Source organism: Notothenia coriiceps, unplaced genomic scaffold (assembly GCF_000735185.1).
Source record: "Notothenia coriiceps isolate Sejong01 unplaced genomic scaffold, NC01 NC01_scaffold00014015, whole genome shotgun sequence".
In the NCBI taxonomy this organism is placed as follows: Eukaryota; Metazoa; Chordata; class Actinopteri; order Perciformes; family Nototheniidae; genus Notothenia; species Notothenia coriiceps.
In genome coordinates this window covers 1-12,324 of record NW_011346716.1, presented here as the reverse complement: position 1 = coordinate 12,324, position 12,324 = coordinate 1, and the positions used below count along the sequence as shown (strand labels likewise).

Genomic DNA, 12,324 nt, shown 5'->3' with positions numbered 1-12,324 from the left:
CCACCCCCTCCTTTTTACTCGGCCTTTCACTCTGGTTGTTCTCGCAGCTCTCTCCCAGTCGATAAGCTGCAGTGTGTCCCAGCACCGGACCACCAGGAGTGTAGCTGCTCACATGAGGGTTACAGTGATCTAATTAGGACCGTCCTAACCCCCCCCCCTCCAAGTCAGGCTAAGTGATAATCCTTTTATAACTTTTAATGCTTGGACTAAAAGCCAAAAGAAACAAGGAAAGTGAAAAAGTGTCAAACAACAAACTCCTCAACTACAGCAACAACTGAGGTACAACAAAACCTGAAACAAAAAAATAGAAAGAAAGAAATTCAATTATATTTCTTAAACCTTAAGATTGATTTGCAATTTAAATAACACATTTATTTTAAATGAAGGCTGCATCTAACAATTATTTTCTAAAAGCACCTAGGGAACAAGGTTTTAACAGAACATTTGTTGTTTATCTCTCACCCCCTTATTAGTCTGCCCCTACACTGTCTTCTGTCCAATAAAGGCAAAAATGACAAAGAAAATATAAAAACACAAACTGTCAAATATTTGTTTTCAACGGGCCACCGTGAGGCATTCAGTTAAAATGAAAATAAAATGGAGGAAAAGCAACAAATCCCATTTGAAAAGCTAGAACCATTGTTGTCAATGTGTTGATTGACTAATCAAATTGTGTTTGTGTTAAACTATTAAATATATTACAAACAACCATAATCATAATTTCAGCAATATATACAAAATAAAATATAATTCCTCTAAAAAAAAAAATTGTACACAGTGATCAAGTTAATCCAGTTGCAATTCAGTTCACATTCTTAGGTTTATTATTTTATTTTTTCAAAATAAATGTAGTAATACAAAATATCGCAATACAATATATTAAAATAATATTATAAAAAATAATATAATAAACTAAAAGCAGTATTTTAGAGATTAGATGTATACTTTGTGGTCCAGTGTTATAAACCTATGATTTATTTTCACTGAAATAAAGTTGTTACGTCCCTATCCGACGCTCAATCACTGTCAGCAGCAGTGGGCTGAACCTGTGGACAGTCTCTCATTTCCTAGAGAGTCGATTGTTAGAAACCTCTACCTGATGGTTCTGTCACAGTAACAAGTCAGCTGTGTCTTAAAGGAGATTTGGTTAAGTGTAATGAGGGGCTTTTCCCCCAGCTTTTAACCCTCCGCTCTCAGCAGAGTTGAGGACAGCACACTTTGATCCCGGCTGCCGGCCGCCATGACACAGGGATGGCAGTAGGCAGAAGGGTCGCCATGGGAACCTCTTCATTACTTAGCTGGAGAGGCAAAAGCTCAATGTCGTCCTTCCCACCTGCTCACTAACGACATATCACTCTGTGTAGCATCTTTGTTGCTCTCTCAATCCACACAAAGCAGCAGTCCTAATGTGTGTTGGTATAGTGTTTGCTCACACAAGGGAAGGCTGGGCGGAGGAGACTGATTCTGATCAGAGGGCCCATGGTTCACCAATGAGTCTTACTGTTACTTCTCTTCACCAGCGCCAAATGATACACCAACAAAGGGATGTGATGTTATTTGTGTGGATTCATTGAAAGAAATTGGTCTAAAAATAAACACAGGTCAGCTGTCAACAAAAATGTTAAGACTCCACTCATAATACATAGAAACATGTACAAAGCAAGGCTGCAACAAACCACTTTTTTCATTATCAATATTCTGCCAAATCATTATTTGATAAATCAAAAGAGCTCAGAGTTGTGCTTGTTTTTCAAAGCCTTATGATTATTTATAAACATTAAAAAAATCTCAGATTTGAGATGCTGGAACCAGCAACTGTTTGAAATGTTTGGTTGATGAATTTTACAATAAACTGGATGTCAAAATATGTTTGGTAGACAGATTTTCTTTGTCAATTGGTTTATTGATTAATCGACTATGTAAAGGGCCATCCTCGGTTACAGAATGGCTAATCATTTTAACATTTTCTATAAGATTAAAAAGGGTAAGCCCGTTAGAATAGCATGTTAAAAATTCCTGACTTTTTAGGGGGAAAAAGGAGAACCACTTTTGGATGTACAGCACGGAAAAAATTCAGGCACTCAAAATAAATTGACTGTGGTCTGGATTTAAAGAGGAGCAGCTAACAGTGAGGCTACACTGGCACCTGCTGGAACAAAACCTCATTACACAAATAAACGTCCCTCTCCTTTGAAAAACAATCAATACCACAGACTGACTGATGCTATGTCAATACACATATTACATAACAGCACTAATAGGATTGTGTCACGTTGTTTAATTGTATTGCTTTTTTCCACAATGTATTATGATTTTAACTTTTACACTCATTGTATCATTTGTATTATTGTATGATGCCTAACGACATCAAGCAAAGGGACTGCCAGTGAAAACTAACCAGGGGTGTCAAACTCAAATACACAGTGGGCCAAAATTAAAAGATCGGTACTAGTCGAGGGCCGGACTGGTTAAATGTTTATTGCAAAACTTATTGAAATGAACTTATTGCACAGATTAAACCTGGAACTAACAAAGCTTAAATGATTGCCTATAAAAACAACATTAAATAATCAGTTGTATTCATTTCTTATGGCTCTATCTACAGCTTTTCCCGAGTCATTTCTTATGATTACACTTTTCCACAGGCCAACAACAGCTTCAAAAAACAATTTCCCTCAAAGAAAAAACCAAACATGCCCTGTTGTCGCAAGAAAAAAAGTGCAGAAGGAAACATCCGTTGAAACTCAGTGTGCTGCTCTGTGATGCTAGTTCAAGCCAGATACTTGGCATCTCATCTCGGGTGCAAGTTCATCAATGTTTGGAGTCAGGCTCTGAGCTGAGGAAATCCTCAGGGTTGAGTGACGGTGTGCGTGCAATATACCGGCGTGCCAGATCTAATAGTAATTAAAAATTATCCTGCGGGCCGAAATTAAATCCACCACAGGCCGCATTTGGCCCGCGGGCCTTGAGTTTGACATGTGTGCTCTAAGCCAACACATAACTAGGTTAAGTCTACATTTATTTGAATGTTGATTTATGTACATTTTCAAATATTATAAAAATGTTATCACAGAAAAATAATTCTTCCCATTTTTGGACCATGTAAAGCCTGTTTACTCCCTGTATATCTATGTTCCCAGGTCCTGTGTTCTGTAGTTCATTATTCTGTTGGCACACACACATTAACCCTCCTGTCAAGTTTGACACTTTTACATTTTCATAAACATCATCCAGCTTTTTTTTTAACAAGGCTCCAAAACAGTCAAATAAGCACAACAAAACCAATGGTTGTCTTGTCATTTTATTAGATTCTGAAGGCCTCAAAAAATGGTCACTGGTGTGTCGGGTCAATTCTGGCTTGGCCGTGACTTTGGGTGGTTATGAGGGCAAAACTTTACTACTATTCTTGTTTAATATTAATCAAATATACCCACAATATTTTATGGCTGCATGTCATACTATTAAAGACAAATTTTGTCTGGAAGTCAGATTCTACCCTATCTTTGATAAGATTTGAAGTGCAGAAAAAAAACTTGGAGGCAGAAATGAACAGTATAAAAAAAAACAGTATTTGTATCAGTTAGAAGGCTGATGTGAGGTGTGAGCGTTCAGCCTAGTTTTTACCTAAGGAGGAATAAAGCAGTGACCTTTTCATAAGTTCACTCAAGACAAGGCCTTAAAATGTAATGATCCCCAAAACTGCAGTATGGATTTCAATATTTAAGGCTTGAATATTGAAATCCATACTGCAGTTTTGGGGATCAGGAGTTCCTTCAATAGCCCATGTCATATTATGTAAATACCTTTATATATACAGTCTATGGTAAATACAAATCTGAGTTACATCTTTGTGTACACATTGTGTTCCATATAAATCTAGGTAATATAGGATACAAATCTAGTTAATATAGGATATATATATATATATATAGCAGCTAGGAAAGAGCTCGTCATTGGGATACATAACAGCTTTTTAATCAGAAAAAAAAGTGGGACAAACAGATTCAGATAATAAAAGTAAATAAAATACCGGGATGTTTTTTCTAATGTAGCTCCATTCTGCAGAAAATGATTGGCATTGTTGTTGAAAGACGGAGGGTCGTCTACAACGACATATTCTGATAGTAAATATAATTACATGAACTTTTAACAGGGCTTTCATTAACATTATGTCATCATTCATCACCAACCTGTCTCTCAGACTGTGGAACGTTTGAATGCTGAACGCACGGCGACCACGGACTGACGGACGACTTTGTTGGTCCACTGTCCACTGGTTTCACATCCGAAAGGAAACTCGATAATCTACTTTATCACTAAAAACTGAACATGTGATCCACCAGCCGCTGCATTGAGGTCATCATCTGATTCAGGAGTAATAAAGGTGACACCTCTTCTAAAATACATGTACTTTATCTGCAGCAGACCAAACGGCGGAGAGCTGTCACTCTAATGCAGTGTCCTGGTACCGACAAAATCATTACGAATACAGGCGGGAAACACCAGCTGGAGTCACGTGGTACTAGTTTCCGGTGTTCAACTCCAGTGCTCAGCTCAGTCAGCTGGCCTCTTTCAAAGCATGCGTGTATGATATGGCAGAATGATAGAAAAATATCCAAAAGACTGAATTATCTTAAATGTAAAAGGAGATATCTGTTTTATTATAACAATATCACTCCAATGAATGCTAATGCTTTTTGATTAGATCATACATTATTTAACACTCTTGGACATTAAATGTTCTTGTGCTCAATTATATTAATTAATTGTATAGTAGGCTATCAGCTTTTTGAGATTGAGTGACTTTTGCGAGTGCAGGATTTACCCTGCCTCGACCCACTGCGGTCAAGCCACCTGCCTCCACTTCGGAAAAAAAAGTCAAGCCAGCCCGCACGTTGTATTGCGATGCGCGGATATCCTATGCATTACGGTAGAGGCCTGGAAAATCTGCCTTCAAAATAAAAGCGCTTACACGGTCAATGACAAATATACCTAAAAAACATACCAAACATATTCATATATACTGGAGTTTAAATTAAGAATAAAACAAAAAATCTACAGTATCACAGACTTATTTCACTTCAGGGTGATAGCAGGGCACCCCATCTAGTCACTCAGATATTCTGTGAGTGACTACGGTGACTACACACAGTGGCCGTTTCTCAATCGAGAGGAAACTGGCTTCCAAGCCAATATTTCAAGGACACTACGTCATTGAGTGCCGCCGAAGGACTGTTCCAATCTCGAATTCCACCGAGGCCGCGTCCTTGGTTTGGGGGTAATTTCGAGGCTGCACATGGGTAGACTTCGCGTCCTTCAAATCCCCACAATGCTTTGCGCATGGACCAATTTCCCCAAATCTGTGGCGGAAAATGTAAGGCGGGGCCTCATATGACGCACACCTGTACACTTGCTAGCCTTATCTCTCTAGGGCAGGGGTGGGGAACCTCCGGCCCCCGGGCCGTATGCGGCCCGCGAGACCATTTGCTACGGCCCTCGAGGTAATTTATAAACACACACAAAAAAGAAAAAAATTAAAGAAATCTAGACCGCAAAAAAAATAAACAAGCGAGTGCCTGTTTTTCCTGGCCAAGGTCAGGGTCCTTGAACACAACACGAGCCTAACGTGTCATCACGTACTTTTGCACACATCTTGACTTGTGTACAATATGCTTTCTGTTTTGGTGGTCATGCCACAACCGTGCACTTGAATGCATGCACGAGTCATGGTAAAATATCTGGATTAAGAGGTTGCTTTTTCTTTGCACGGCATGAAAGAAAGGCGAAATGAATGGGCTGTGATTTTAGTATTTTTAAGCAGAGTTCAATAATTTGTACGGCCCTCGGAGGATGTTGAAAAAATTGAAATGGCCCTTGAGAGGAAAAAGGTTCCCCACCCCTGCTCTAGGGCTCTGGCCTGTTCCACTCTTCGTTTTCCGAATGCCAGGAAGGATGCTTGCCTTACTTCTGAAGGAAGTGACTCGGAAGACATGTGCTACCAAGCAAGCATCCTCGCGATTGAGAAACGGCCAGTGTTATTCTTATCTAAAAACAGAGGGATTACAGCTCATATATGAGACCAAAGGTATTATATTTTGAAACTGTACATCAGATTGTCTTGATATTCTCTGAGTGACTAGATGGGGTGTCCTGCTATCACCCTGAAGTGAAATAAGTATTTGATACTGGAGATTTTTATTTTTTAATTCTTATCTAAAAACAGCGGGACGATAGCTCATAGGCTATATGAGACTTCAAAGGTCTTTTATTTTGAAATTCTACATCAGATTATCCTGATATTCTCTAAGTGACTAGTTGGGGTGTCCTGCTATCACCCTGGAGGGAAATAAATCTTTGATAATTGACAGTTTTAGTTTTATTCTTATCTAAAAACAGATGGACGATAGAGATTTCGAAAGTATTTTATTTTGAAACTCCTTAAATTTTACATTCAGCCAGTTATAATGTGGTAGTTATACGTAGTTTGTTTTAAATAATTATTGATCACATTATATAGTACATATTTCTTAATTTAAGCTCCAGTATGAATATGTTTGGTATGTTTTTTAGGTATATTTGTTATTGACCGAGTAAGTGCTTTTATTTTGAAGGCAGTTTTTCCAGGCCTCTACCGTAATGGAGAAAAAGATTCTCCGGGACCTCAATAGATGGTCGAGCTAGCCCATCTCACTACAAGCCAGAGCTTAAATAATGAAAATGAATACTGTTCACTGCATAGTTAAAAGTGAGTCAGTTCAATGCTCCCTTTATCGCCCCCATTGCTCATTGGCAGAAACTCCAGTCGGCAATCTCTACATTTATTTGGAACAACAAGCAGCCTAGACTCAAAATGTCCACTACTCAACGGAGGAGGCTCAATGGCAGTATCACATTTTAAATTGTATTTCTGGTCCTTCTCATTAGGACCTTTGCTTAATGGTTTGACCCCAAAGCTGTGGTTTCATGTTGTGCTTTAGAAGAGGAGTTAGTCTCTCCATGGAGACTCCAGGATACTATTTACAGAAACATATCTATCAAACAATGTCAGCTTAGGTTCGGTCCTCTTATAATAATTACGTATAGGACTGAGGCCTGTTTATTTTTCCCAATGGGAAGAAAAGGTCTTGGGAGATATCATGTCCTGATAGGTCCTGGGGTAGGGGGTGGGAGGGTTTCTTTAATTTGTTCTACTTGTGTGATTGTTCTTATTGTTTTTTTAATTTCTGTATTTTTTGTTCTGTTGTGTTGTACATTTTGTTTTTCTAAAGTTTGTATAAATAAAAACATTTGATAAAAAAAAAAAAAAAAATGAGTGTACAGTATAGTGATAAAAGCATTTTGGTGTTTTAATATTTAAAAACTTTAGAGTGGATATCTATTTTATTTTGTTGTGACTGTGTAGACCTTCACTTAATTCATGCAGAAATTAACCCGTTAGGGAGGTCTTTTCGTCAAACGCTTTCGGTTATATAAAATGTATAGGCTACAACATATATTTGTAGGCTAACAGCTACAAAACATGTCAAAACAGGTGAGTATGCAAGACATGCCTGAAGGCCCTAATCATTTGAAAAGCAGTCTTTATAAATAATACTATTACCAACAAAACGGATACACAATAAATACACAGCCTATCAGGGCCTAGTGTGTTTTCCAGACTTATCTATATTATTATCTTTGGCTCTCATGACAATCCTACTGATTCTAAAGATATGAGGTGGCTTTTGAGTATGGAGTACGCACTGTTTTACACTATAACATGATATCTCCTCATAAGAGATACGATCTTTGATTCGCAGGATGTACGTCACTTCCGCTCTGAGGGGGAGATGTTGGTTTGCATCAGTACCCCCCATGGATGTACCATGGATGACTTGGTATCCCCTCCCGCCAGAGATACAAGATAAACCTTCTCATCTTATCTTTAAATGTCTCTGTTCCCATGCAACACTACACCCTGCGATACTTTCACAACGTGGTACTCAACCAGTTGTTTGTAATTATCACCACACCAACACATGAACAGCCATTTCTTAATTAAAATAATAAAATTGCCTGTATTTGCGGATACAAATAATACACATTTTAATATGTTATCCAGATAATAATAACTACTTTTAGTTGCATGCGTGCAGCATCTGCAGCTCCATCCTGCGGACAGAGTGTACCTCTGTGTTTTTATGGGTGGAGACTGTGGTCCTCCTCCAAACAAAATAGACAGTCAGTCAGACAGACAGACAACACAAGTCCGTTTAACCATCAGCAGCATTAAAGGCCGAGGAACCTGAACATTATTTCCTGCGCATTTAGTTTTAAATCCCGCACAGGACATTGGATCATTGTGAAAACCTTAGCGAGCGAGGTAAGTGCTAAACAGTCGCTGGCTAGTTTGGGGTTCAGTTTGTGTAATGAGAGTCAGCCATCTGCAGAACAACAACAACAACATTTAGCCATATTACATACATACATACATCCTCAAAGTAATCTCCCTCGAGCATTGATGTAAAAGGGACATACATGAGGAGGAAATACGTGTAAGAGTCGATCGATTAAAGATGGGAAACACCGTTTAAGTAATGTTTTATGTTTCGGGTGACGTGTCTGGATGTCTCAGCTAGAAGACTGTACAAATAGGCTAATTATGGCTACTAAAGTCAAAACAACCATATACCGTTGGTTTTGTGTTTTAATTACAAGTCCACTAATTTCTGTCTTTAAAACTGAGACGGCTACATTTATTAAGAATGTATATTGTGCAGAAATGTGGCAACTTTTAGCAAGTATCCGTGTTTAACCTGCCTGTTACGATAGCAAACGCTGTCTCTGCCACGAAACAAACGCTGCTGGTTAGCTAACGAAACGTAGCACAAGTTTTACTTCACAAGTCAGGCCTTTACACAACTACTCTTATTAATATATTTAGATATTGACCTTATATGATTTGATGATGTAATGATGTTGTATATCCATCAGTTAATTGTCAACACCACAGCTGCCGTGTTTCTTTGTTCATTTTAACTTGATAAACGCTATAGCTGTTTTCGTCTGAGCAGCTTTCATAACTTCACAGCAAGGCACGATTGACTGCTGAAGAGCAAAAATAAAATAACAGAGAACACTGGTCTAAAATCAAATGACAGCTATGTGGAAAGTTAGGCCTAATTGATGTGCTAGCTAGGTAGCAATTTGTGTGATAATTTTACTTCATGGATATGGTGATAGTCATGTAACTGTCTTTAGTTTGTTTGTATTCATGCTCAAAGTAAAACTGAATAAAGACACAATTTACATGAATAAAGAAAATATAAATATATCTATACATGATCATAAAATGTATAAAAACTATATATTTGTCATTAAAAAAAATCACAAAACTAAAAAAACAAACTCCAAAGACTTCAGTTAATTATATTTTTAATCTATTCGTATTTTGTTCATTCATTATGTTATGTGTTTACCACTGTTTTCCAAGTAGAGAAGACTACTTCAATATTGGTTCTTTTTTTTTTTTTTTTTAACCTGTGAACAGGTCGGCCTTGTTTTAGGAGCAGCACACTCAAAGCAAGCTCCTCTTATTTTCTTTATACACTGTGCACACATAACAGCCCCATTTCTAACTATTTACTCAACGTAAGTCTTTCTGTGAAGACTGTTGCATATATATACATTTTGTCTATTTGGGCTAGCAGCTTTTAATTACATTGTGTCATATTAAGGGAAAAGGAAAAAGGGTTGTTCCTGCTGTTGTCCGCTTAACAAAAATGTAATGCAACAACAAGCACGGATCTCAATCACAGTTTACATCATAACGGAAATAACTTAAAAGCACAATGATTTCATATTACACTGAATCTCCTTCTTATAGTTCTCTACATTGTATAGCTCTGTCAACCCAGGTACTTGTCTCTGTTGGTAACTATGTCATGTGTTTTTTACCAGAGAGATGAGTGAGGCGGAGCAGGTGCCTGAGGGCATGCCTGCATACCTCAACGATGAGACAGTAGCTACAGGTAAGTTTAGTTGCAAAAGTACTTTAACAGTGACACATTTCTGTTGTTGACCCAAATCTGATTTAGATCATGTTCTGTTCAAGAAGTTATGGGACAATGTGGAAATACAGATCTTGGATTTCACATAGTGATTGGGTGTTTCTGAAGGAATCTGCCATTGGTCAAATAAATATCTGCAGATTCAATAGGTTACCAAATATAGTAAGTTGCATTGCTGGAGGAGCCTAGTTTGTAAAACTACACTTTTACTTGTGTTTTGATGCATTATGTCTGATTTCACAAGTGTGTAAGTCGCTGTGTCCATGTTCAAAAGAATGCACTATTTAGTAAAGTTCAATTTGAGCTGCGTATACAGTTAACATTAAATGAAATGTAAGGGCTTAACAAAACTGTGAAAAAAGGAAGTGATGTAGATTTTAGAGAATTTCTTAGTTGATTGGCAGGAGAAAAACTGTAATTATTTTGATAATCAAAGTATTTAAAAAATATTTTTCTGGTTACACCTTCTATGTAAGTGCAAACAAATGTAATTTGTCTTTGTCTTACATTGGATTGGAGTCTATCTTTAAAGTACGTACTGTACTGTCTTGTATAACATATTGTGTGTGTTGTAAACCCAGCTGCTGCTTCAGCTAAAGATATGGGGATCCTAATAAATAAAATAAGTGATGCTTTTTATTGTTAAAAGACCAAACAATCAAGAGATTCATTTATAAAATAATTGTCTGGTTAATTTTTAATCTAAAGAAACACAAGCTGCAGCACTGGTTCAGAGCATTTATGTCCTTCTACTTATTTAGCAGTGACGCATTGAACTAATGTTGCTTTTGTTGTTTTAAAGCAGATGACGACGACAACAACAAGGGCCATCCACAGACGCAGCCGGGCATGTTCAGCCGGTTGGCCGGCGGCTTGTACGGGGCCACAAAGGGAGCTTTAGGAGCGACAGTGGGCGGTGTGGCCTGGATAGGAGGAAAGGGTCTGGACCTCACCAAGACCACCGTCTGCTCTGTAGCCTCTCTGCCTGGGATGGGAGTTGGGCTTGTTAAAGGAGGGGTGTATGCTGTAGCTGGAGGAGTGACCGCAGTCGGCTCTGCTGTGGTCAGCAAAGTTCCTATAGGAGGAGGCAAAAAGAAGGACAAGTCTGACTGATGGAGAGAGGAGTGAACCTACACAGCTGAGGTGTTATGGCTCGCACTGTGTTGTCACCTGTGTTTGTGTTAGCATTCATGAGCAGGAAAAGAGCAACAGAAGACTCAAAAGTATAGTGTGCACAATGTAGGTGAGGGATCGTTTTCTTTATTTAGTTTTTTCATGTGATCTTTGGTGACAATTCATATAATTATGTGACTAGGACTCACAAAACAAGAACTTACAAAGACTCTCCTGCTATGTTGTTAAAGGAAACACACTATTATCACCAGTGCCTGATGAAATGAAATGTTCTAATAAAAGGTCCATGTTTCATTTTTGATAATAAGCAACAACACTGTTCTCACTGCAAAATGTTGTATTCAACAAAAAGTTAATCAGCGGAGACCAGAGGAAAAATAAGCTCGGAGGGTAATTGCACCTACATTTCACTTGCAAGACAATCATTGATCGATGATTTAAAATGCCTTTGTTCAGCTTGCACAAATGAACAAATATTTCCAATCAAAGATGTCATTGAAAAGTACAGTTCAGTATAATATCTAAACCATCTGCTGAAGACAGTGGACTGTGGATATTTCACTGGTAAAATGTTCCTCTGAATTCAACTTGCCCTCAGATGGTTATTTTCTCCCCTCAGTGAAAGGCAACTCATACTTTTGATACAGAATCTGATTTATTACGATAAATATTGTGTGAGAATATAACAGTCAGAGTATTTTGATTGCAGTGAACCTTATTTTGTCGTAGTGTTAATTGATTTACTGGGACTATCAATAAATAACATTTTGTATATGACACTTTTTTGACCGCCTGTACATTTTGATAGTTACTTTTGGTACAGGTGCTTCATAATGACATATATCTCTCCCACTGTACCAACGTATTAGTTCTCTATCCGAGCAATAGTGCTCCATAATGCTTATCCTCGCTGTGCTTACTGTTGATGCAATCTGATGGCAAATTTTCAATTTCAATTACATTTATAAGATGAGAAACCTGTAATGTTACATTTAATTTGTAAAAAATAACTTTTCGGTAAATTACCTCTTTCTGTAATATGCCATTCAAAAATGCTGCTGGAGATGGTGGTTCGATGTGATAGACTGGTAGCCCGGTCACAAATTCTTATCATTTTGCAGCTAATAGGAACAGCTAAATG

The 12,324-nt window shown here is 37.9% G+C and overlaps 2 protein-coding genes across 4 annotated transcripts in view; one reads left to right on the top strand and one right to left on the bottom strand.

Annotated features, from left to right (window-relative positions):
• The window catches only part of LOC104948251 (NAD-dependent protein deacetylase sirtuin-3), an 11,184-nt gene extending 6,725 nt beyond the window's left edge, over positions 1 to 4,459 (bottom strand). For both annotated transcript variants that reach the window (XM_010774427.1, XM_010774428.1), the window contains exon 1: positions 4,191 to 4,459. The gene's annotated coding sequence lies outside the window, so the exon portion shown is untranslated. The remainder of the gene's footprint in view (positions 1 to 4,190) is intronic.
• Positions 4,460 to 8,118: 3,659 nt separating this feature from the next.
• Positions 8,119 to 11,864, top strand: tmem263 (transmembrane protein 263). Of its 2 annotated transcripts, none has more exons than XM_010774422.1 (3): positions 8,119 to 8,362; positions 9,940 to 10,010; positions 10,852 to 11,864. In XM_010774422.1, exons 2-3 carry the CDS (start codon positions 9,944 to 9,946, stop codon positions 11,160 to 11,162), a joined length of 378 nt encoding a protein of 125 aa, XP_010772724.1. In that variant the 5' UTR covers positions 8,119 to 8,362; positions 9,940 to 9,943; the 3' UTR covers positions 11,163 to 11,864. The 2 variants fall into 2 exon arrangements, with proteins under 2 accessions (XP_010772724.1, XP_010772725.1); XM_010774423.1 differs by having other exon boundaries at positions 8,149 to 8,362; positions 10,855 to 11,864.
• Positions 11,865 to 12,324: the final 460 nt, after the last annotated feature.